At 41.1% G+C, this 27,453-nt stretch overlaps 1 protein-coding gene across 1 annotated transcript in view; it reads left to right on the forward strand.

The window, feature by feature from the left end:
* zgc:153039 (uncharacterized protein LOC767698 homolog) overlaps window positions 1-27,453 on the forward strand; it is an 82,844-nt gene that overhangs the window by 31,658 nt on the left and 23,733 nt on the right. Inside the window, exons 7-9 of the mRNA XM_040025388.1 lie at window positions 1,004-1,161; window positions 9,056-9,138; window positions 16,812-16,936. Of these exons, the coding sequence (XP_039881322.1) occupies window positions 1,004-1,161; window positions 9,056-9,138; window positions 16,812-16,936 (366 nt within the window). The remainder of the gene's footprint in view (window positions 1-1,003; window positions 1,162-9,055; window positions 9,139-16,811; window positions 16,937-27,453) is intronic.

Raw genomic sequence — 27,453 nt, forward strand, 5'->3', positions numbered from 1 at the left:
AAGGTGTTAAGATTATGTTAAAGTTTCAATTTTGATATAAAAATTCTAATTTTGTCACAGCTGTTTAGTGAGGCAGCTGGGTTTGTTTTTTTCAAATATTTGCAATTGAGCTATAAAAACAATGGGACAAGTATTTAAAGCTACATTTTGTAATTACTCTTTGTAGAACTCCACAAAAGCTTTCACCACCAGAGGGAAGCATTTTACTGGTTGGTGTGTTGAATTGTTTGTCTGATGTGTACTGCTACCTTTGGTATTTCCTTTTAACCCTTTTAGTTAACCTTTATAGGACCTATAACTGAAGTGTGTTCTAAATGAAGTTGTGCCTACAAATGTTATAATGTCTTTCATTTCAGTGTTTTGCAGAGACGTGTTGATTACCAAGTGTATTTATCCAAAAATAGCAGCTCTGTTGTGTTCTCAGACTTTATTGTGGTGCAGATGTTCTGTCATTTGTTTAGGCGACAAACATAATGAGGAGTATCTGATGCATAATTATGCAGCTGTGGTATGTTTATGTAGTGTCAGAGATGTACCAAAAGCTGTCTGGAACGTGTTCATTAAAGAGTTCACAACTACAGAAAAGCAACAGCAAGTGGATATTTCACACACACAGTTTTTCTAGGACCAAGTTGTACTAAGATATACTCTGTTAATCTGAAAGGTTCGGAAAATTTCTGACAACGGTTTTGAAATTCCATGATGTTCCTGTCGACTTCTTTCCTAGTTTGTTAAATGGGAGGGGAAAATCATTCTAATTAATCAGCAACTCTAAAACATAGAAAGCACTAAGAAAGGAGTCAAAACTGAGCACAATCTTTTTTTTCCCCAAAAACTGTGCTTGAAAATGTTCAAGAAATCCTCAAGTTATCAACTTAACAGTGTTCAGTGCCATAAACCTCTCCCAAAAATCCCAGTGCTTTGTTAAAGTACTTGTCCTATATAGTTTAATATTCACTCTGGTTCCTCCTATCTGTCAATTTTATTCTCCAAACCGTTGCAGCCTTCTCCTTCAGAGGGATTACAGTTTCCTGAGAGACATCAATGTTTGGCACCCCTTCGTCCTCATCGGAGTTTATTCCTCCACGCTGTCTGCTGCCATGAGCAACCTCATCGGGGCCTCACGCGTCCTCTACGCCATGGCAAAGGATGACCTGTTTGGTAGGTGGCTCTATGTTTTTTTGTTTTTTTTTCCAAGGGATGCAAAATCTCGACTGAAACCATCGTTACTGACATTTCAGTGTTTAAAATATGCCAGGAACACAGATGTGATTTGTTATATGAAAATGCCACTGACAACAGAGAAAACATTGGTGTCTGTTTCATAGCAGTGCTGGCTGCCAGACAATCAACTGTATACCTACAGCTGCAGAGAAATAAACACTCTTTAAAAATCTTAAGATGATATCATTTAATCCTGACTGTAAAATTTGTATTGCTTATAATAATAGCAGCAAGGCGATAAGATGGATTATAGTTGATGCAGGTGAAATAATCATCAATATCATCAGCTTTAATAACTAGAGCCATAATTACCCTTTCAGATGGAGTATTTTTAAAGCCTTATATAATCTGTTATTTTCATAGTATTTGTTAAAAATATTAAAAAAAAAAAAAAAAGTATTTTATATATCCTGATTTCTTTTTTTGCATATTTGCCACCAGTTTCAGATCATCAAAAAAAGTCATATTAGATAACTTGAGTAAATTAAAAAATGTAGTTTTTAATGATGACTTCATGTATTAAGTGGAAAAAAACTATAGAAACCCAATTGGCCCTTTGAAGAAAAAAACAGTCATCAGTCATGAATGAAGTGTGATTAACCATAGTGTTTTGAAAGCAGAGTTGTTTCACTAACCACACTCAAGCCTAATTACTGCCAGAAAATCATTTAAATAAAACCTATGTGACAAAAAGAATTTGAATAAAAGAGCTCAAAAAGCAAACACATCATGACACGATCTAACGAAACAGCTGAGAAACACAGTCATTGATCATTCTCAAAAGATGATCGATGACTGGGTTACAAAGACATTCCTAAGGATAGGTACTCCAGCGAGTACCAAAAATGAACACAAGGGCTCGTCTCATATTAGGCAAAAACATCTTGTTGATCCTCAGTGCTATGATGACATGGAACTATTTGGAAGGTTTGAGTCCTGTTACATCTGACATAAAACCAACACAACATTTCATAGAAAGAACATCACACTAGCACTCACACCTTAGTTGGTAGTGTGATGGTCTTGGACTGTTTTGCTGCTTTAGGATCTTACTTATGAAACTGTGAGTTCTGCTCTCTGCCAGAAAATCAGGAAGGGGACAAATACTTTTGGCAGCACTGTAGTTCGTGTTGGAACATAAGGTTCAGGAGACTTTTTTTTTTTTATTCCTTCTTGATATATATTTTTTCCAATTTAAATGAGTTTACTCATATTTTCCTCTAATATGTATTCCTATTCTGTGGAATATTCTTAACACGTTCACATTCACCTGCCCCAAGTGGAGAAGTTTAAGTATCACGGGTTCTTGTTCATGAGTGACGGGAGAAGGGAGATCGACAGACGGATTGGTGCTGTGGCTGCAGTGATGCGGATACTGTACCGACCGGTCTGTTGTGTAGAAGTGAAGCTGTCAATTTACCGGTCAGTCTACGTCCCTGCCCTCACCTATGGTCACGAGCTGTGGGTAGTGACCGAAAGAACAAGATCGCGAATACAAGTGGCAGAAATGAGCTTCCTCCGAAGGGTGGCTGGCCTCTCCCTTAGAGATGGGGTGAGAAGTTCAGCCACCCGGGAGAGGCTCAGAGTAGAGCCGCTGCTCCTCCACATCGAAAGGAGCCAGTTGAGGTGGTTTGGGCATCTGACAAGGATGCCTCCTAGGTGAGGAGACAGTGCTATGTGAGATGCCTCCTCACCTCCGGTGTTCCAGGCATGTCCCAGCGGAAGGAGGTCCAAGGGCAGACCCAGGACACGCTGGAGAGATTGTATCTCTTGGCTGGTCTGGGAATGCCCCTGGGTATTCCTGAAAGCATTAAATTTACTCCTACAGCAGGGGGGTATCAGTGTGGTCCTCTACATGAGGCTCATCTGGTAGATGCCCGTGGAATATTGTTAACACGTTCACATTAGGCTCAAGACAAATCAGACCCACAGATTACAATGTTAGAACTGCTTACTGCCTTGAAAGTATAAGAAAAAGTCTTTGGTTGTTTAAGTTATTGTAGAGCTGTGGTCACTCTAATCTTTTGAGCTGATTGTAACCTACAGCAAATACTTTAACTCAGTGTCATCTGACAAAATTATACACCTTTGTTAAACATGATAGCTGTGTGGTAGTGACTCAAAGTTAGAAGCAACGCAACGTCTGTCAGTCTTTTCTGCTAGGTTGTTATTTGAGGAAAAAGTTGCTAAAGAAATAAGAAAAGTAACTAAATGTTGAACTAAGTTTGCAACAGTGAGGTAAACTGAAGCTCTGATCTCAGTCACACAAGATGTGACAGTTTCTATACAAAATTTGAAAAAAAAAAGTGCGCTCTGTAATCGGCAGGCTTGTGTCTGATTTTTATATCTGCATCATCATCTGACAAAGACATCACACACATAATGTTATGTATACAGAGATCAATGGGAGAGAATGTTAGAAACAAAGTTGTTACTTTGTTCTCATGTACACCTCCAGAGAGTGAACAGTGGGAGCAAGTGATCTGTTACAGAGCAGTGCTGACTATAGACTACATAGTGTTGGAGTCAAATTGTTAAATGTTGTCATTGTGTTACTTAAATTTGTAAGTCTTAGTTCAAGCATGATCAAAGACATTCCTTTGTCTCTGACCACCTCTCCAACCAGTTTGTTGGTAAATGTATTTATATAGCGCTTTACTAGTCCCTAAGGACCTCAAAGCGCTTTACACTTTCAGTCATCCACCCATTCACACACTGGTGATGGCAAGCTACATTGTAACCACAGCTACCCTGGGGCGCACTGACAGAGGCGAGGCTGCCGAACCCTGGCACCGGCGGGCCCTCTGACCACCACCAGTAGGCAACGGGTGAAGTGTCTTGCCCAAGGACACAACGACTGAGACTGTCCAAGCCAGGGCTCAAACCGGCAGCCTTCCGATTACAAGGCGAACTCCCGACTCTTGAGCCACGATCAAGAGTTGGGAGGCTGCAGTGTTTTATTATAGGCACATCCTATCTGAAGGTTCTGTTTTCTTGGTTAGTAAGCTTCCTGCTTTTATGACCCTTTTGGTGAGCAGGAGGTCACACAAACGCACCCCCAAACACAAACACACACACTCACATGCATACACACACACATACACACACATACAGATGCTCGCACATACATACACACATAGTACCTTATCTTTTGTAACCATAGGGGGGTTTACAATGGGAGGTGCTTGTGTGTACTGTAACTGTTTTCAATAAAAGGCGGCAAGGAAGGCTTTTTATTTGATGCTGGCTAGGAGACAGGTGAGGAGCGTTCAGCTCCAAGAGCCTGGTTCCGACCAGTCTCCCTTGCTAGCAAGTAAAAGCTGTTCGTCTTGTTTCCTTGCTTGTCATTAACGGGAATAAGTTTCTAAACCAGCGGGGCCTGTGGAAGCGCAGACCCAACACATAGCTGTGTTTACATTTTCACATTTAAAAAAAGAGTGCGTAACAGAATTGTAAAGTATGTGATCATCTAGAGTTTGTTGTATCATCAAAAGATTCAGGTATCTGAAGAAATCTCTGTGTGCAAGGGATAAGGCTGTGATCTTCAGGCCTTCAGGCAGCTCAGGGGGTTTAAGCATTAAAAACCGTCATGATAGTGTCATGGAAATCAGTGAATGAACCCATTTTCTGGGATCATAGTTCACCATGCCATCCACAAATGCCTGTTGAAGCTCTTTGACAGTGGTCCCCAACCTTTTTTGCGCCACGGACCGGTTTATGTCCGACAATATTTTCACGGACCGGTGTCGCAGATAAATACAACAAAATAAAACCAGTACCTGTACCAAAAAAATAAGATTTATTCATAACACATGGGAAAAGAGCCAGGGAAACAGAGTTAACGATAAAAACGATTTAAAAAAATAACGCTAAAAACCGCTAAAAATCCTGAAAACCATAAATTTCACACCCGAGCCTCAACTCTCGTGGTACCAAATGACTCACGGACCGATACCGGTCCGTGGCCCGGGGGTTGGGGACTGCTGCTCTTTGATACAAAGTAGTCATATTTCAACATGATGCAGAAACACTGCTATCTTCTCTGAGCCAAAGTTAATTTAAAATGAACTGCGGAAAACTGTTCTGTGGTCAGATGAAGCAGAATTTTAAATTCTCTCTAAGAAAATTGGATTCTTCATCATCCAAACTAAAAAGGAAAGGGACCAGCTGGTTTGTTATCAGTAAAGCCTGCATCTCTGGTATGGAGATGTATCAGTGCCTGTGGAATTGGCAGCTTGCATATCTGGAAAGGCTCCATCAATACTTAGAGGTATGCACAGGTTTTAGAGCAACTTATACTCCCTTCGAACAGTGAAGGCCTTGCATGTTTTAGCAAGACAAAGTTAAACCACATAGTGCATCTTTTACAACAGCATGGCTTTGTAGTAGAACAGTGCAGCTGCCTGCCTGCAGTCCAGACCTTTCACCAGCGAAACAGAAAAGAAAACACAGAAACAAAGAAAATATGACCCAGGCAGCTAGAACCCTCTATCAGATCAGAATGGGACAACACTCGTCTTCCCAATCAGGATGTTACAGGCTGTTGTTTAAAGCAGATGGGATGCTACACAGTGTAAACACGGAGCTGTCCCAACGTTTTTTTTCGCACTCCCAGAAAGTTTCAAAATGAGCAACATGAAATAGTAAAAAGACTCAGCGTAAACATTTGATATACTTGTGTGTTTTATTGTGAATAAAATGTGTTTTTGAGATTTTCAAATTACTGCTTCCTGTTTCTTATTTAAATTTTACACAGATTAAAAGACAAACACTTTGTTTGTACCTTCACCGTGACAGGAAATCCAAAAAGCAGTCCTAATATCCAGCAGAAACTTTTTGTCATGTGTGTAGGTCCATGTGTAGGCGGGTGGTGTATTTCAGGGATCAGTGGTGCTTATTTCTTTTCTTAAAAAAAAAAAAAACTCTGAAAAAACTGAACACAAACCCTCTGAGTCAAAGCCATTCCCATATCAAGCGAGTGCAGCGTTTGTGTGATTTCAATCACTTCTCTGTGTGAGTCGACGCTGCCTGCTGCTTTGTCGTTATTAATGACTCTGAGCAACTTCCTTATCCCGTCCTCTCCTTTTTTTGTTAAGTCTGTTGCAAATGGATTTGGCCCGTTTCTGTCTGTGTGTATAGCCGCACTTCTGTGCGTGTGTGTGTCAGGGGAGATAAATGGCCGTATTAGTCAGAGTTCCTCGATGAAGTGATCTGATGGAGCAGAGGCAGACGACTCTGGTACGAGTCTGTTCACTCACTGACACCCAAAGGGTTAACTTAAGTTAGATTAATGTCTTTAATTAAGAGTCAGTGACTGTGGAACCATAAATGTGTAGTGTGTGTGTGTGTGTGTGTGTGTGTGTGTGTAAAAGGGACAGTAGGATCATGACGTGTGTGTTGTTCTGGTTGTTGTCACTCATGCATGCTGCTCACTGCTTAACCTTGCCACTGTCCTATGCAAACTAAGTGATGGATGCGTCAATTTTTCCCAACACACACACACACACACACACACACACACACACACACACACACACACACACACACACACACACACACACACACACAATCACACTCAAAAGAAGTTCTTTGTTTTTCCTCCCTCTGTCCCACACCTCTTCCATTTCTTTCTCCTCTCTAACTTGCTAATCTCTAACTCCTTCACCTCTGCCCTGCCTCTCTCTCTTCATCCTTTCCATCTCCCTGCTCTGCCACATTGATTTGACTTTAAAGTCGCGCTGATTTAATTCCAGTCCTTTACCATCTGTGAAATTTACTCTTAAACTCAGATCCCCCTCGACCGCCCGCCTCGTCCCTGCACCTCCTGTCTCTCCACCGTGTGAGCCTCGTTATCGTCTCCATAGTCTTTCACCAGTCTTACCTCTGTTGTGCTCAGCCACCACAGGGTTCAAAGCAAATACCATCATCGCCACACGATGAAATGTCGTGCAAGCTATGAGATGTATGTAAATGTATGTAAATATCTTTCAATAGACCATACAGGCCTGTAAGGTATTAAATAGAGTGACGCGTCGTTTGTCTCCCTCGCTGTCGCCTGCCCACTCGCTTTCCCTCTCTCTCGCTCTCCCTTTTCAAAGCAGACATTTAGTTAATTACATAAATTTTGTGCAAATGTCAGTAACGGTAGAAAAAACCATCCCCAGTGAAAATCAGATCTGTTCTGTGCACTTTACCATCATCGGTTATTATTTATATCTGTTGCTCTTGGAAATAAAATAAAAAATGGAAAGAAAGCAGTAACAGAACCTAGCGAGTCGGAGCGGGATTGGCTGTCGCTTCCAGGAGGAGTTTGCTTTTTAAATCTCATACTGTGTTAATATCTCCCTACTTGAGTGTAATGTTCAGAATTTAAAGAGTGACAAATTAGATCGTCAAAGGGACTTGGATGTACTTTCAAAGCAAAGAAAAATCTTGTTTATGGTCATTGCCTCGACTGTTGCACATGCAGACTGCGACAGCCGCACCTCCATTTCAATGTACTAATGGCTGCGCTACACACCCCAGGTTACGAAAAGCGAGACGTACACAACCATACAAAACAACACTAAAGCGTGGTGCACACCAGCAGTTATGACTTAGCTTTTCACGTCACTCACATTCACGAGGTCGAAAAATGGCACACATAAACTAAGCATTAGACCAAAGGCCTGCAACAGGCACAATGACTGACACCTGTGGGGTATACAGCGAAGGAAGTTCAATACAGCCAGGCTTTCTTTGGATCAGCTGCTGTGACAAAACCTGAAACCCAGTGAGGGATAATGGATATCACAACGTTGGTTATCAGCGTTTTCGGCTATCCAAGCTTTCTATTTCTTCCTCACATGAAAAGAGTTGTTTTGTGCACCATGTGACTCTTCTTCCACACAAAACAATCCCTGTCAGTTCTGCCTACGCCAGTCAGAGATGATGACGATGATAAAATGGTGAAGTAGAAAAACAGTGTTTTTTAAGCTGTTATTTTTACTGCAGTAGTTCTGAAAAATCAAAGCACAGATTAAAAATGATGAGTTTGCTCATTAGAACCTGCGCATTAGTAACACAACTGAAACTATAAACTGGATATATTTAAACATCAAACGTTACTTTCATAGTCTATCAAAGGTGTGTAAATTGCTTTAGTTTGTCAGCACATCAAAATAAAATTAATTATTCGACGTATTGAACAGGTCTTCTTGGTGTGTGAATGTATGTAAAACATTTATACATTTTTGCATCACTTCCATTGACGGTGTTGGGCTTCATTTGGCGGTGTTAGTAACGTGTAACTCAACAAACTGCACATGTAAACTGTATTTCCTTAGCAGAGAATCTATACTGCAGAGAATCAGTGAAAACATGAAGCTTCCTGCTGGTTTTGAACTGAAACTTAATATAAATAAAACTCTGAACAGGTTATATGTTCATAGGCATAAGTTACCATGGTGATTTAGCCAGTTTAAAAAAAGGATACATTTTTGTGACACTGAAAACTTTAAGCTCAACATAGCTTGCTAACCCAATAATCATGATTCTTAGTACACCCCAGTGCTCTGCACTTGCTATTTAACTTCCCCAGATATCGACACTGTGTCAAGCTGTGTCCCCTTTTCTGCTTCTACGAACACATTTAATAGATAACACTGTCTATTAAAACCGAGAAAGGCCATTCGTTACAATCTTTCACTGATTAAGCTGTTCTGTTGACACATGCTTTACTGATGTGAACATGGAAGACTGTTGTTACGGTGATGCTGCTGATAAATATTTTAATACTAAGATTCAAAAGGTCACTGTCTTTATTGTTTTTGTTTTTTTCTCACCTCTGCAGGTAAGGCGCTGTGGCTGGCTAAGAAGACATCTCGCAGTGGCAACCCCTGGGTCTCAGTGCTGATCTCCTGGTTCCTAGTGCAGGTTAGTAGTGATAAGCAAATCAGTATCAGCAGATAAGTGCAACTTTATATCACGTCAAGCAGTACTGCTAAATAACTGTGAGTAAATGTTTTGTAATCAGTGTGTGGGCTGAGGAGAAAAGAGTCTGATGTTAGAGTTTGTCCCGTCAGCTTCATGTTTTGTACAAATCCAAATGAGGAAACATGTTTTGAATAGCAAAATTAAAAGCAAAGGAATGCTGTGTCAAAAATAAGAGCTTCAGTGATCAAACGTCCAAACAAGACAACACTAGCCTTAGACTTGGCTTTCAATATTTCACTGAAATCAGTAACATTCTTCTACAGGAGATATAATTCTCAGTACATAAGGAAGGTGGAGAACCTTCAAACAAGCCAATATTATTTCTGTATAAGTAATGCAAGGTTGGCAAGGTAGAGGGACAAAATCATCGGGAATTCCTGTTGTTTGGATTGTTCAGTGTTTTTCAAAGAAACTTTCCTCAGGCAAGAAGATCAGAAAGTCCTCTCTCCCTTCAAACTAAACTTATTCATTCACCAGTTCAGCCTGAGCAGTTTGATGTCTTTGTTTTCTATCACCGCTCAATCTGCATCCACGCACACCTGTCATAGTGCTGCTTAAATTTGTGCATTTGCATTAAACAAATGGCACCTGAAGTCAGTTATTCTGTCGACTAATGCGTTCCAAAGGCGTGCTTCTGCATCACTAAAGTCTCTTTGGTTTAATAGAGTTCAGTGAATTTTCCAAAAAAGCACAACTTACTTACTTTAAGTAGTTTTACTGTGTTGATTGGTAGGTGAGGATGCTGAAATTTCCTTTCCTTCCCCGTCTTTTATTAATAACACTTTAAAATTTTTGATAGACAAAGAGATATAAATAAATAGAGAGACAGGCAGACAGGCTGTGGGATTTGCAGAGGATAGCAGCTGGAAGGAAAATGGATCAAGATGAAGTGCGTTCACTTTTGTAACATGGTTACAGACTGCTACCACAGAGGCAGTATCTGTCAGATATCTGACAGTTTATAATGTTATTCATAATTGCTGCAGGCATTTATGTCCCTTTAGATTAAAGTGGACCCATTATGTGTTTCTTTATTTTTCTGTCATATATATTTTGTTACAATGGTGGCTGCCAAAGTTTCAAATCGGGAGGCCAGTGGATGTAGATGTAATCCCTGTGAGCCAAAAGGTCAGGCTTCAGACTTCTCACTTCATTTCTCCAATCTAGGAAGAATATCTATCCCTCCGTCTGCTCATTTTTTTTTGCCACTTTTCTGGATCCAGGAGCACAAGTCTAAGCAGAGAGGCAGAGAGCTTTCCTCCCTCAGCTCTTCTGAGGGGGCTAGCAAAAAAGATGTAGTCCCTCCAGTGGGTCTTGGGTCTGCCCCTGGGCCTCCTCCCAGTTGGATATGCCTGAAACACCTTGCATAGGAAGGACAAAGGAGGCAACCTAGTCAAATGCCTGAACCACTCGAACCCCCTCCTTTCAGTGCGGAGGATAACGTCTCCACTCTGAGCTTCTCCCAAATGGCCGAGCTCATCGTCCTGTCTCTAAGGGAGTGGTCAGCTCATGGCCATAAGTGAGGGGAGGAATGCAGATCAACTGTTACATGGACAGATTCACCTTCACTCTCTCTTCACCATCGCACATTGAGCCCATCTGTCGATCTGTCAATACAGCCCCCCCCCTTCACTTTCCTTTCTACTATCATTAGCATGGTGTTAATCTTCAAACCAACAACCCACTTGACTTATAGTGTCACAGTTGTAAATAAAACACAACCACATTAGTATGTTGTAACATGCATACTTATTTCTTTAAGCTGAAACATAAAAGCTATTTCAGACACGGTTACTCAGGAGACTACAATACGAAGCTGCAGCTGACAAACAGGTGGCAGGTGGTCGCTGCTGTTACATTTTGTCTTTCTTCACACTTGGACCAATCTATGACTGCATGGATGAACCTTTCTTCAGCCTGATGGGGCTCACATTGAGTCTTTGCTGTTAATTCCCACCGCAAGCACCAATATCATACCAATAGCGTGGAAGTGTGCTTTTTAGGGCTTTGTTAAGCAGATGTTTAGTTCAAGTTAATCAAGATAATCAGGTGTAAAAGGCTGTCAAATGAATTCAAAACCTTTAAGTGGAATTAACATTATACAACTTAATCCTTTCAATTCCTTTAAGCCTTCAGCTTCACAGTATAAAATACAAACTATTTCGAACTGTCCAAGAATAAAAATAGGGAGGTGGAAGACATTAAGAAGCATTTTTGACAAGCAAAATTATAACTAAACAAGAGTAACTTATCATCTAATCGATTCACTTCCCATCTGGGTTCATTACTAGCAACAACCTGGTGTGTAGGTGATTAAAGTATAGAGGCAGCGCAAACCGAACAAGACTGAACAATATCAGAGCAGCTGAATGGGAAAAACTGGCACTTTTTTCCCACTCTGACCAAAAGACAGCACATAGTGTTTTTCTCTTCTATTGTGTCACCTAAGTGGAGGAAAGAAGCCAATTTAGACCAGGAGAAAATATTGGCAGAGGAGAGGAGGGTGGGGATAGAGATGAAGAGCAGGCGGAGGATCTTAGGAGCAAATAGGCCTGACTAAACCATCATTATCAGAGGTGAGTGTTAAAGGCTGAATGGCTTGTCATTATTTGCGCCCTCTCTTTTTCTCACTCGCTGTCCCCCTCTCGTCCCCTTCTCTTCATCTCCGGCACTCTCCAGGAGCGGAGGAGGAGCAATTAGATGGAAATCGTTAGCTGCGTCGCTGCTGCTGCCATCATCAGAAATCATTGACTCCTGTCCTCTTTCTCTCTGCCTCTTCCTCCACCATTTGAATGATTCACTGATGACAAAAGTCTGATTGTAATCTTGCCTTAAACTCTCATGTGCTGCGGGATTGAAAAGGAAGGAGGAGGGAAGAGGGAGGCAGGGGCCTTGCTTTATTGGACTTCTAAGTAAAGGAGAAATGGTCGGGGAATGCAGGGAGAGAAAAGTATAAATGGTTGAAGAGAAGACTGAAGAGCATAGGGTTGGATGGTGATCTGACAATATACTGTAGGCTGCAACCCAAGAAAAATAAATGGTATGTATGTCACTTCCAAGGGACGTCAATAAACTTGGCAAAAACAAAACAAGATGAACCGGACAAAGCCGCAACAGCCTGGCACTTCCTCCTTATGCTGGTCATCAACTTTGTCACACACTGCTGTGTGATGGCGTCCCACTCTTCAACCAGCATTTGTCATATGTCAACCAACATGGTTGTGTTGAACACTCTAGCTATAACAGTACGCCCAAGCTGATCCATAGTTTTGATTCTACTGTCCAGCACTAATCGGGCACTGATGTGTTGTTGGGACAACTTAAATTGTTGTTGTTGGATTCAGTTCCAGCTTTCATCACTGTTGATGCTTGACTAGTCATTTTTACACTGCCGGTGATGTTTGTTAATGTTTGACCACAGTTTTAGGCTTAAGTTTTAGGCTGGTCCTACAGGCCGGGCGTTTGGTTTCAAATAATCTCAATGGAATCTAAAATCTTGTTAAGAAACGTGACAGATGTGAACATTTTTGATGACTCGTAGGAAATTCAGATGGATACAGACCTGTCGATAGCCACCAGGTGTTCTCCAGCCGGTGATCGTGAATCTTGAGTTGGATATAAGAGTTGAGGGGGGCTATGTTATGGACATGGATGCAAATTGAATCTGAAATGACTGCTGATGGAATCCGTGTTAATATAAGTTTTTTGAGTCTTTAACAGACGATGGGAGAAAGCAGAGCTCGGTACAACAAACATCTTTCCCCTTTGTTGGTGTAGAGGAACATTGCCTCCTTGCCTCTGTGATGTCTTTGTTTTTGATGCACAGTTTGACTAATGTCAGTTATTCTTTGCTCCCTGGTTACCTTACACACAAGGAAACTCCAGAGTTTGGGACCAGTACCGGTCCAATCGTTTGACATTCTAGTCTGTATTTGAGTGTTAACGTAATAGGATCATTTTACGTTTTATAAATACTAATATAATAAATTGTAGACTATGTCTTCATAGTCAAGTTATTTTATAACCCTCTTGAATGAAAGGTGAAAGTCTTTAATTCTTGATTGTTTTAGTTCAAATTCACTGTGGTGTTGTACTGAATTGTCTCTGTCCTAACTGATGGACCCGGCTTTCTGCATCTGGACTCAAATACACACTCTAGAATGTGCTGTATGATTGTTACCTGCAATGCTTAGCCATGTCTGGAAAAGCACAGTTCTGTAGTAAAAAGCATTACTCAGCTTTTTCCACTTTATTCTTTTTATTTAATAGAAACGTGTGTGTGAGCCCTTACACTGCAAGGACCTGTGTGGCAATTAATGCACACTGCTCTCCAGTAAAAACAGTCTTTTAAATCAGCGCATAATAGCGGGATGGTGTGTGTATGCACACACAAACGCAACTCATTCACACTCAGTTGGTGTGCTGTCAGAGCGGTTGTACATGCAGGTCTGTGTCTGAGTTAATGGCTAATTAATGCTCTGGTAGAGCCAGCTCCCACGGGTGCACTGAAGAGACACCCACTGACTTTGACTGTCAGAGGTCAGCAGTGCTCCCTCACACACTTTCTCTTTTTCACTTGTCTTCCTCTCTCTTCTTTGTCTTCCCCCACTTCTCCAGCCTCACTGCTCCCTCGGTGCATCTGGTGACCTGTTCTCCCCGCCTGTCAATAATGTGACATCATTAATTTCAACTCCCCACCGTTACATTTTCTCCCCCCTCTCTCTTCCTCAGTGTACATCTGCCTTATGGTGGCTGCTATCTCCCCTCCACACATACCAATAATATATCCTTGAGCTCATGAATATGTTCCCCAACTCTGGAGAAGTTTCTCAGTAGCAAATCATAAAACACACAATAAAAGGAGAGAGAGAGGCGGTGTTCTGTGTTTGTACAGTACAGCAGTTACCTCCTTGGTCTGTGCAATCAGGCCCTGCAGCTCACAAACACATATAAAAAGCTCACTCCATGATGATGAAACGACTGCAGGAAATGTTTCATTCGGCACAGAAGAGCTAATGACGGTCTTTACCTGAAAGATTTACATGTGCTGTTCCTCCACCAAAGTGAAGGTGAGGTGCTTGAGGAACGGAAGGTAGCAGTGGGGAAGATATCCATTTCTGACAATTTAGTCGTGTTCGCGCCACAATTCAACAGAGATTGTTGCAAATGAGTGTAATTTACACACTGAATGAACAGCTAAGCTATGGTTTGTGTGATGGTGATAATGTGTTGTGAAAGTAGCACACATGTATTACTGTGACATTAGAGTTTTGTTCAAATGAGGGATAGTTGAGCTGAGGAGGGGGGGGGGGGTGATCATGTGTGTTTATTTTTAAAGTGTAGTTTCACGTCAAATACATCTGAGATATCTGCTTGTAATATTCTCTTGGATGTGGATACAGTTGATATTTACAACCATGAAGTACAACATAGAATAAATTAAATAAATGTCACACATTGAGTGTTATTTTATAGTTTTGATGTCCTACATGTTGTTGCAAATAATAAAATAAAGAAATGGACAAGTAGTTTCCATCTTAAGAAGTCTCTCAAAGTAGAATGGGAGCCAGAACCTGAACCATCCTGTAGCTGTGCTACTAAAGGCTCAGATTGTTTGCCCCCCCCCTTTTCCACTCCTGTTGCTCAATGTTTCACTGCCCCAGTTGGCCGTCGCAGACCCTGGTTCTGCAAAAGGTTTCTTCCTATTAAAAGGGTGTTTTTCTTTCCCACTCATGTCAAGTGCTGCTAAAAGGAGATCACTTCATTTTGGAGTCTTCTTTCTAATACTGTAGAGTGCTTAGCTTGCAATATGTACTGCTGTAAGGTAGCTGTTGTTGTAAATTTTCTCTTTATAACTAAAACTGAATTGAAGTGAATAAAAAGTTTGAAGCATTTACAGAAAGAGCAGGAAACCCTCAGAATTGAGTTTTCAGTTTAGCACAGTTGTCTGTGAAGCTTTTAGCTACTTATAATTTAATAATGATTTGAATTTCTGATCTTAAACTTTGCTATCAGCATTTAGTGGCACATTCTGCAACTTGTAGTTTGAGACAAGCAAGTAAAGTGAGTATTAGTCTTATAATTGACACATTTTAATATTTACTCCTAGCAGCTCGTGGCCCAAAGTCAAGAACAACATAATTTGGTATAAAATTCAAATTGTGCTGTAGCTTTGTGCATATAACTTAGCCTTTTGCATTTCTGGTCTAAATGTAGGTTTTTCTTTTTAAATAAATTTTTGGTTAGATGCCTGAAACTATGACTGCTTTAGGCATTTTCACATTTTATTTTCCACCATTTAATAAATATGTAAATACCCCATTTTTGGCTTTTGTGTTTTAGGGAATAAGATGGCTAACAAATGGCTAAATGAGCGTTCATAAGTTGTCCGGGATATTCTACATCATCACATCTAACACAGAGATGACCTGTGACAGTCATTCAAAAAATAATGTTTTTTCTTTCACGGCTTAATAGTAGTGTGTTAATTCTAGGTTGATTACAGGGTACTGGTAAAACGAGGGAGAAATATATATTTAAAAGAAGATGCATATGCAGCAACAGTCTAATACTCCAGTATCCAAAATGACCATTTCTAGTCCAAACATTAAGCTATGTTATTGTGATTTATTATGCTAAGTAAACTGTTGTCAGGTGAAACAGTCAAAGCTTTTACTGTCTTTATTCGTGACTTCCCCGTCCAAACATTACTCGCAGTGAATTGCATGGAGCCTTGTTCACACATTCTGATATCAGGGAACATGGCAGGGAGCAGGGCTTATAATGAGGTCATCATTTCCCTGCTCCATTAGAAGTCAACTAGTGCACCTCTGTAAGAAAGGGTGAGTCTCATACATCTATGTGCTGTCATTATTATTAGATGTACGGCTCTCCCCCTGAATCGGCCACTGAGAATATAAAGTGCAAGCGGATGTGGCTGTTTTGTCACGTAGCTGCCATAGCTAACATAGCTGCCTGTCTGAACAGCAGGCTTGATACCATCTTAATTAAAACTCAACATTAGCCTCAGTAAGTGGCTCCCAAAGTGGAGCCAGATGACCACCTGTGGTCCTTCCAAGATCCCCAGAAAAGTGTAGAACAGTTTAGTTTAACGGTGTCTTGCTCCCTAGATGCTAGTCTAATCTATCCTTTATGTCACCTCTTTGCCACAGTGGAGCCAGATAATCATATCTCACAGCAAAAAGGTTTCTTGGGACCAAAACTCAATTATCTAGGGATCCTTGGCTTGAAAATGTATGGAACCTCTGCCCTTGTTAAGACCTCACTTTAAAGCCTCTGAGACGTTTTAGCTCCAACAATTCTCTGATTGCTGGTATTATTTTATATATTTATTTTTGGTTATTTTATATTTTTGGAAAATATCCAGCTAAGAGGCAAACAAAGCTCAGATGTATCAGAGCAGCTGACATGGCTTTAACTTCATATTTTAGATTTTTGGAAGTGAAAAGTTGTTAGGCGCTGGAAAAAAGTCATAAAAAAAGAATTAAAATGCACTGTTCTGACTGTAGAATGTAGTATAGCTCTAAATGCTAATCTCTTCTCTGTTTGTCTTCCCCCCTTCTTTCCCTGCTTCTTTGTTTCGGTCATTCTAGCTGGTCCTGTTTTCAGGGAAGCTCAACACCATCGCCAGCATTGTGACCATTTTCTTCCTGCTGGTGTACGCTGCTGTGGACTTGGCTTGCCTCGCCCTAGAATGGGCCTCGGCACCTAATTTCAGGTACACACACGTCTGGTAATTTACACACACATGTAGACAGAGATTCTGTGCCATAATAAAAGCTTATGGCTTTCTTGCACATGTTCTCCATCACTTTTTCCTGACTCACTGAGCACACTGCGCTCCCCATTGTATTTTTTCCCTCTGCTATTGTTTATGTATATGTGTATTTGGAGGTGGTTGTTTGCCAGCTGGATGCTGCTATAGCGACGGTGTACTAATTAAAAGACATAAAACTGGCCACTGCTTATAGCCCCATATTGGACAGGGACTGACAATAAAACTGTTTGTTTTTGTGGAGGCGCAGCCTGAACTGGATGCTCAAGCTACAGCGTGTGGAGATGCTTAGAGATTTAAATTTACAATGTTTGTGGTGTGTGTGTGTGTGTGTGTGTGTGTGTGTGTGTGTGTGTGTGTGTGTGTGAGAGAGAGAGTGTGTGTGCTGTGTTTGTATTCCTAGGATGCTTGCAGTGATTCTGATTTATAAAAGCTCCTGGAAACCATTCTCACATAACAGTAGCACAACTCTGTGTGTGTGTGTGTGTGTGTGTGTGTGTGTGTGTGTGTGTGTGTGTGTGTGTGTGTGCATGCACATCCCTGTCTCAATGACATCATGACACAGCCAGGCATTTGATTCGATCTGCAACTTTTTATGACTCATTTCATATTTTCTTTGTGAGGTGTTGATGGTGTCACACGAAAAATCTCTTGGAAAATCCAATAACCTGTATTATTGTGTTTTTTTGTTTGTTTTTTTTTAAAGATTCATACTTTCTCCGCTGGCTGTGAAATACATTTTCCAACGTGTTAACTGCCACTGTTTTTATTTGTTATGGGGGAAATGGAACTGTTTAAAAACCACACATTGCTTTATTGTTGTGACAGATTGCCTCCAGCGCTGCATTTGCCGTTATATATTCCTCCGCAGTGATAGTTGGAAATGAGGCGGAAGACATGTTAGAACACTTCTGCCCATATCAAGGACACATCAGTCAAGTGAAGCCGAAATCGGGATACAGCAGCAAACGTCAAACATACTGTATGTGAGGAAAAACAAAGAGGTTGATAAGTAATTCTTGTAATATTGGATCTGTGCGCAGTGGGATTTATTCAGCTGTTCTCTGAACATTTAGGTGCACAATATGAGTGGATTAAACTGATGGCTGCATATTGGAGCTGAGCACCACAATTATACTCCTGGAGAGCAGTTTAGGCATTGAATTCGTCACTTAAGGACATTCACACAGAAAGAGAGCACTTGTAAGATGATGTTCTTCAACAACAGTTGCTTCTATTTTCGATATTGAATGGAACCATTTATTCGCAATAGAACTATTGATCGGGACTCGGTGAAGGTCGAAGATGAAGCGATGCCTAGGAAAATAACAGAGAAGTATCATTAGGTGCCCCTTCAGTGAGTCTGTCTGTCCTGTGGATGAACTCCCAACTCCATTGTACTGCATTGCAATAACAGTAGCTATGCTAATTGTTGTTCTGTTTTGCAGTATTGGTTCACATGGCGTAGCAACAAATGAAGCGGGCTTTCACTTACTGAAGCTCTTGTTCGCTTGACCCTGCAGCTTGCATTAAATCTTGTATCTCTAAAGCAGCAGAGATACAATCATTGCCAGCTGTTGTCCATGATGTTGGTGTTTGAGTGTGTCCGACTACAGTACAGCATCCTCTAGGAAGACAGCTGAGCTGTAAGGATTGCCACAGACTTTATCAGGGGTATAAGCTAGCTAGAAGCTGGCTAGTTAACAAAATAATTGCATGGGGATTTTTCACAAATAAACTGATTAAAAAAATAGAAATAAAATTTTACTAAACTTTTTGCCAAATACTAATAAAAAAAACTGATATGTCAGGAATCCCTCTGGTGATATTGTTTAGAGGCATGTGGCATGTTTTTTTCCAGCTTTTTCTTGCGTGCATACAATGTGTATTTACCGCAATCACAACAGAATAAGTCCATATCTATAAAATACCTAAGAATGTGTTCATAACTGCTTTGAATAGACTGATGTCCAGGCCCTTAAAGTGCAGAATTAAAAGTCCGTGAGAGAAAATTTTATTTGCCAGCATGTTGATGATTTTTCTGTAGGTCTCAGATAACTACAAAGAAGCAGCAGAAATATAGACAGATAGCAAGTGTCTTTAGTAACGTGTTTGACCTTAAAAATCTCAATCTGAAATCCCCATTTCTGAATATTACCTGCTGAGTCAAATGAAGTCAGTATGGCACAGAAAGGTTTTAGAAAGCTTCACGGATATAAAAGCATATTAACATGAAAAAAGGCAAGAAATCCAAACAAAGATTTTATATAAAATGTACATAAACAGAGACCCTGAGAAACAGAGACATGAAGCGAAAGAGAGACAGAAGCAGAAAAATGCAGAGAAATAACAGAAGGCTGATCTGATACTGATGAAGAAACTGTGCATCTGCTCTGTAGCTGTCTGCTCACTGAAGCTAGCTGAAGCTTCTCCTCTTAGACTTGGTAATAGCGACTTAGTAAGAACATCAGTTAAAAATGCACCTTTAATAGCTTCTTGTAAGTATCATTCAAGTTTGCTTCCCCAATATTTTAAGTTTGGCTATATTCCAGAAAGATAAAAAAAAAAAGCTACTTCCTCTTTTTATCTCTGGAAACTGCTGCACGACCAACAGTTCAGCACTGGAGGATCTAAGCGTGTGAGTCGGTGCATAAACATGACAGACTGTCAGAAATGTATCGTGATCTGAGGCCATTTGAGGTTTATATTCTGTAGGATACTTAGAGGTCAGTGAAACTCTGTTAAAATGGAGCTGATGTCCTCTTTATTTTGGTAATAGCCTTACTACAGAGTTCTGAATAAGCTCCAGCAAAAGCTACTGAAGCTTTGGAAAGTCACTCAAAAGCATGTCTTCTATGGGGGAAAGTTTTAACTTTGTAATTTGGCAGAAATGTTTCAAAGCTGCGATTCCTTCATCGGTATTCTTCCAAATTAGCAATGGCTAACTGCCACAGGAGTGCACTGTGGACACCAGTACACACTGTATACTTTAGTGAACAACGGGTTGCTCAAAAGTGAGTGTGAGAGAATAAGTAGCTTTGAGTGTGCCACACTCAGTACCAAGTGTTTCCTCTGGTGCCCTCCATGTAGAGTGCTGTGTGCTATCTGCTCATGCCTCGTTATCAATATGTGACCGCTGGCAAAGGCTACAGGACACAAAGTTAGCCTCAAAACTTTTCCCACTATCCCCTCTCTGTTGGCCGAGGGGACCAAGGCCTCCGGAGCTGATAAGATGATGTGTGTGTGTCGCCCCCCCCCCCACTGTTAATTCCGTTAGTTCACTGTTGCTGTGTCACTGGGCAAATTTGAACGCCAGTTGTTTATGTGTTTATTCGTTCAATTTTTTTTTGTCTTTCTCTGTGCTCTCTCTCTCTGTGCTCTCTGTCTGGCTCTCTCCCACATCTCTTTCCAGGCGAAAAGAATTAAAAGCCATTTAGTGCTGTCTCTCCCCCTGAGAACTACTGTGTAATTAGCATAACTAATTTAGCAGAAATATTTCCCTTTCCCTTAAATTTGCTGTTGCGTAGGGGAGGGAAGGGGGCTGCAATTATGATGTAGCGGAAAAGATGCCTGCTTGTTAAGTGTGTCTGTGTGTGTGTGTGTGTGTGTGTGTGTGTGTGTGTGTGTGTGTGTGTGTGTGTGTGTGTGAGCGCGCGCGCCTGTGTCTGCACAGAGAGAGTTAAGGTACGCAATTTTAGAGCCTGGGTGTTTGTCTGACATCCCCGTCACGCTTTCTGTTTTGTTTTTTTGTTTTTTCTGATCACTGATGTGTGAGTGCATGTGTGCGCTTGCTTGCATTCCCCTTTATTGGTGTGTGTTTGAAGCTTTATCTTTATTTATGCGTTTTTGTGGGAAGAGGCTTGTGTTGGCCGCAGCTTTATCAGCAATGGCCCCAGCTGCGTGGAGTGGTCCTGCTGCTGATGCTGCACAGGCACCAGCCACTTGGACTAGTGGCTTAAACGCGCATGAACACATGTGCATGTAAAACACACGCGCGCACACACACACACACACACACACACACACACACACACACACACACACACACACTGTATGGTAGGGTCACTGGCCAAGAATCAGGACTGGACTGTGTGCTCTGCATTGATGCCAAAGGGTGTTTATGGAAGGCATAGAACTCACAGATGCAGTGACCTTCAGTTAGACAAAAACAAACTTTTACCAGCTTGTTGCCATGTGATGCCCAAATTACAACTGTGTTCTCTTTAATCGTCTTTGTAATAACGTGTAAATTGACAAGCCATCAGCTCCAAAAACAAAAGCTGGGTCAGTCTTTTGTCCAAATATGAGTCAGCCTGTGTTATTAAATGAGATTGGGGTAGTGTAAAAATCCAGATGGAAGGTCTGGATGAATGAGAAAAAATAGGTTGTTAGAGAGTCATTATCTGTTAATGGAGGGATCTGACTTGGTGATGGTCCAATATAAAGTTGCCTTACAAAATTCAGTTTATTGTACAAGAATAAAGCATAATTTGAAGTACAGTGGGGCAAAAAAGTATTTAGTCAGCCACCGATTGTGCAAGTTCCCCCACCTAAAATGATGACAGAGGTCAGTAATTTGCACCAGAGGTACACTTCAACTGTGAGAGACAGAATGTGAAAAAAAAATCCATGAATCCACATGGTAGGATTTGTAAAGAATTTATTCGTAAATCAGGGTGGAAAATAAGTATTTGGTCAATAACAAAAATACAACTCAATACTTTGTAACATAACCTTTGTTGATAATAACAGAGGTCAAACGTTTACTATAGGTCTTTACCAGGTTTGCACACACAGTAGCTGGTATTTTGGCCCATTCCTCCATGCAGATCTTCTCGAGAGCAGTGATGTTTTGGGGCTGTCGCCGAGCAACACGGACTTTCAACTCCCGCCACAGATTTCCTATGGGGTTGAGGTCTGGAGACTGGCTAGGCCACTCCAGGACTTTCAAATGCTTCTTACGGAGCCACTCCTTTGTTGCCCGGGCGGTGTGTTTTGGATCATTGTCATGTTGGAAGACCCAGCCTCGTTTCATCTTCAAAGTTCTCACTGATGGAAGGAGGTTTTGGCTCAAAATCTCACGATACATGGCCCCATTCATTCTGTCCTTAACACGGATCAGTCGTCCTGTCCCCTTGGCAGAAAAACAGCCCCATAGCATGATGTTTCCACCCCCATGCTTCACAGTAGGTATGGTGTTCTTGGGATGCAACTCAGTATTCTTCTTCCTCCAAACACGACGAGTTGAGTTTATACCAAAAAGTTCTACTTTGGTTTCATCTGACCACATGACATTCTCCCAATCCTCTGCTGTATCATCCATGTGCTCTCTGGCAAACTTCAGACGGGCCTGGACATGCACTGGCTTCAGCAGCGGAACACGTCTGGCACTGCGGGATTTGATTCCCTGCCGTTGTAGTGTGTTACTGATGGTGACCTTTGTTACTTTGGTCCCAGCTCTCTGCAGGTCATTCACCAGGTCCCCCCAGTGTGGTTCTGGGATCTTTGCTCACCGTTCTCATGATCATTTTGACCCCACGGGATGAGATCTTGCGTGGAGCCCCAGATCGAGGGAGATTATCAGTGGTCTTGTATGTCTTCCATTTTCTGATGATTGCTCCCACAGTTGATTTTTTCACACCAAGCTGCTTGCCTATTGTAGATTCACTCTTCCCAGTCTGGTGCAGGTCTACAATACTTTTCCTGGTGTCCTTCGAAAGCTCTTTGGTCTTGGCCATGGCGGAGTTTGGAGTCTGACTGTTTGAGGCTGTGGACAGGTGTCTTTTATACAGATGATGAGTTCAAACAGGTGCCATTCATACAGGTAATGAGTGGGGGACAGAAAAGCTTCTTACAGAGGACGTTACAGGTCTGTGAGAGCCAGAGATTTTCCTTGTTTGAGGTGACCAAATACTTATTTTCCACCCTGATTTACGAATAAATTCTTTACAAATCCTACCATGTGAATTCATGGATTTTTTTTTCACATTCTGTCTCTCACAGTTGAAGTGTACCTCTGGTGCAAATTACTGACCTCTGTCATCATTTTAAGTGGGGGAACTTGCACAATCGGTGGCTGACTAAATACTTTTTTGCCCCACTGTAGATCTATATGTTTTATGTTATAAATCTGTATCAGAAAAGAGTGTGTAAGTTACACTTTAAAATTAATACATTAAAGTTAGCAGGCTAACCCCTGCATGCTGCAGGTATCACTGTTAGAAATAGACAGGGTGGCTGCTGTCAGCCTTCAGCAAATTAAAAGATATCTGCCAAATTTTAGTCTGTTTTTAATTTAGTTGAGCTGTTGCTTTGTAAAACAACTGGGAGCTAGACAGGAGCACATGAACAGATACATTTTCTTTAGTTTTAAGTCAAGTCAAGTGGCTTTATTGTCATTTCAACCATGTGTAGTGGTAGAGTACACAGTGAAACGACACAGTGTTCCTACAAGACCATGGTGCTACATATGACATATAACAGACAATCAGCACAGGACTACATAAATTGCTATGTGCAAAAACTGCAAAAAAAAAAAACAAAGCAAAGACAGTGCAGACACAACAGTGCAACAGAAATGTGCAAACGACTGAGCATTGTGCAAAAGGTTACTGGGTGTATGAAGGTGTGCATGTGTATGAGATGAAGAACAGTCAGTTTGCTTCTTAGGTGAATCAAAAGGTGGAAACGGTGTGACTTGCCCAAATGGGCAAGCAGCTTTACACTCAACTTGCCCAACATATTTTTTTTTACAGGCCAACGGGCACTGTTTCATTTATTGTGTTGAAAGCTGACCTGGGGCCTGTTCTTCGTACGTCGCTTACTACATCCAAGATCAAATGACACATCCAAGATCAAATCATCGCGCTAACCGTGAGCTCGCTAATCCGGTTCCCCGAACACACCTGCTGTTGACGATTACTACAGCTGGATGAAGTAATGCGCGATCACTGGGTGTCGTAAAAGGGGCTACGCATCGATAGCAGAAACAGTGATCGGCAAGCCTCTGATTGGTCGGCGAAAATGTCGAAGGGGCGTGCTCGGTATTTTCCGGCAGCAGAGCAAGAACTCATGAGTGCGGGATCTCAGGAGTTTCAGAGTTTAATTAAAACGCAAGGGAACACTGCAAAGGCTGCAAAAGCAAGGAGAGAGGGCTGGCAGAAAGTTGCTGACAAATCAAACTCGTAAGTAATTTAATAATAACAATAATAATGGAGTGGGTTTATATAGCGCTTTTCAAGGCACCCAAAGCGCATGACAATACCACTATTCAGTCACTTTATCATTTAGCCTATTCATAGATTTATTATATTACACTATATTATCCAATATTATATTACATTATATTATATTGTCATATTATATCCCCTTTCACATTAGAGCCACAACAGGACCCACTAGAACATGGGAACAAGTAAAAGTGAAATATAAGAATATGCTACAGAATGGTAATATTTATCACTTATATTGCTTTTCGTCTCTTGGAAAGAGACCCTGAAATAATCTGTTAGTTTGTTCATAACAGCAACCAAGAAAAGGGCAGAGCAAAAAAAGACAGGTGGTGGTCCTGCACCCCCTCGTCAACAAGTTGGTTAAGTAAATAATATCCTCACGGGAAACTCGATATCTCTCTATGAGCACACTGTCGCGCTGAGCTAAAGGATCCTGTCTGTCCCGCAATATACGCTGAATTCTGAGGACTCTCCTTATCAATCTTGCACCTTCCGCAATGGGCTGCTCGCGTATACGGACAGGACATGGCTGCGACAGGCTTCCCAAATCCACCTTCGCTTTTATAGCCGTGGTCTCTCATCTTGATTACACGAAGTAATTTACAATTGCTACTCTGAAATATGAATTACATCTGTAATAATCACATACATGTAATAGAATGTTAATAGTACATTTCCCTTTTTTAGTGAATGACCTGTATGTATCTGTGTGACATCAATAACAGGATCAAGTGCTGCATTATCTTTGGTTACATTGATGTTATTTATTTGTGGTGAAACGGTGGCGGAATGTCGCTGTTGCTTTCGTATGATGACGCGGACATACCTGCGTGGCCGCGATCTAATCCTGTTTACATAAAGTAAACCTGCTCCCGAGCAGGTTTACGCTTACGGCTCTGTTGCTATGACAGCAAGTCCCGGATGAGCTTCGGGGAACCGACTGATCCAGGATCACGCGAAATCGTCAACAATCTAATCCAGCTAACTTACTTAGCGAGGTACGAAGAACGGGCCCCTGTACTAACCTTCTACTGTTTGCCCTTAAATTCTATGGCAACCATTTGTGGTTAAACTGCATTTCAGGAGTTACAGAAAAGGAACACTGTCAGTTTTAAAGGAGACATGAAAAGTAAATGGACTGATTCGTATATAGCACTTTTCTACTCTCCTAGAGTACTCAAAGCGCTTTGTACAACACGCCCCATTCACACAAGCACTGTTTTCTATACTTGTCAGTGCTTTCAAATGAACACTCATGAACATTCATAGTCTGATGGGTGCATCGGAGAGCCAGTGGGGGTTAGTATCTTGCCCAAGGATATTTGGCATGCAGACTGGGGGGGAGCCAGGAATCGAACCACCATCCTTCCAATCAGCTGATGACCTGCTCTACATCCTGAGCTAGAGCCACCCCCTGCTCAGCTATAAAATTGTTAAATAGTATCTTAAAATAATCAACATTTAACTCTATGGCATATGAAATGATACAGGAAGGATTTAATATGGAGGGGAATTGAGGAGAAACCTCGAGTAAATATTGTTAATAAGTCAATAATGAATTAACAAATATTGCAGACTTTAAGTGGAAGTGCCCATGTAATGCCTTTGATTTGTATATTTCAGAGCTGGTGGCATATTTTAAACTATATTGTATTCTCAGTGTCATTTGGGTCCACAGAGGTGTAACAGGGGACAGAATCACAAAGCATAAAAACACTATTTGCTGTTTTTTACTCTCAATTTTAAGTATGCTCTCTGAATCAACTTTCATAGCCATATATATCACAAGAAGAGCTCTTTCCCTGAACATTGTTCCCTGCACAGTGTTACATTTATCATACTCCCAGTGGAAATAATTGTTTAAACTTGTTTAACTTCTTCAAATGAAGGCTGGAAAAAATAACCCTTGCCACTTTTTGTGTTTCTTAGCTGAGGTCGAAGGACTCTTCTGATATGTGCCGAGAGTTACCAAATAAAATTCAGTTACATAATGACAATAAAGGATTCTTCTTCTTCTTCTTCTTCTTCTTCTTCTTCTTCTTCTTAATGGATTCTAACTTGGATATGGCAAATGAAAGGACACGGGGAGGAGCCAATGTAGGGGGGAATCAGTCGGAAACCTCCAGAGCAGTAAGATGAAGTTAGCATGGAAGTAACAACCACTGTAGTTCCTCTGGGTTTTGCTTGAGGCTGCGTTAAAAAATGTTTTATAACCTTTGTCTATGCTTTTGCACACATGCAGTTTATGGATGCAGCTTGCCATTCAAGCTTGCTTGCATTAACTGTTAACTTAGCCATCCACCTTTTCAAGGTGCAAGGTACCTTCAAGCTTCAAAACAACAATATGGCAGCGGCTGAAACACAATTTTTATGATAAGATAAAGTATTTTGGAATATGTTTAAAATAAAAGGTTACGGTATGATCAAGCTTCAAAATGTGAGTCCAAAACTAGCGGGTAACATAATGGCTACATCCATGTTTTTTCCTGTATATGGACTGAATGGTACACACAATTCCCAGTACATGTTTTTTATTAATAGAAAAAATAGTTTCTACAATAGGAAATATTCAAAAATGTATGTTTGGTCATAAACCTTGGTGAAACAGCTGGGAAAAAAACACAAACCATGACAAAGTAATTCAGAAAGGTATATCTAAAACATGTCTGTGAAGGTTCTCAGTCATCCAGGTCATCGTAGTCAAAGGAGCTTGCAAAGAAAAGCGTCTGGACTTCTTTAAGTTGCTTGAAGACGTTTCACCTCTCATCCGAGAAGCTTCTTCAGTTCTAAGGCGACTAGAGGATCATCAGGGGGTCCTTTTGTCCCTCTGTGGGGGGTTACTCCCACTAGGTTTATATCTGGGACTCTCCACCATTTGACCTTAGAACTGAAGAAGCTTCTCGGATGAGAGGTGAAACGTCTTCAAGCAACTTAAAGAAGTCCAGACGCTTTTCTTTGCAAGCTCCTTTGACTATATCTAAAACACTTTGCAATTGCCGGCAAATATTATGTGGAAAGTTTATTTGCTGGTTTGTGAGTCATGTTACCGTCTTGCTAGTGTCACTTGGTTTTATTTAACTTTGGCTCCCATACTATCCTAGGCTGATGAAACTCAGTATCAGTAAGCAGCTGTATAATCATATTTTTAAAATGCAAAGTGGATTTCCGAGCTGGATTTTAAATGCAAGAGGACCTGGGAGTTTGGTGAAAATCTGTGTGAAACCCGGC

The sequence above is a fragment of the Simochromis diagramma genome, unplaced genomic scaffold (assembly GCF_900408965.1).
Source record: "Simochromis diagramma unplaced genomic scaffold, fSimDia1.1 OVJJ01000348.1, whole genome shotgun sequence".
NCBI lineage: Eukaryota > Metazoa > Chordata > Actinopteri > Cichliformes > Cichlidae > Simochromis > Simochromis diagramma.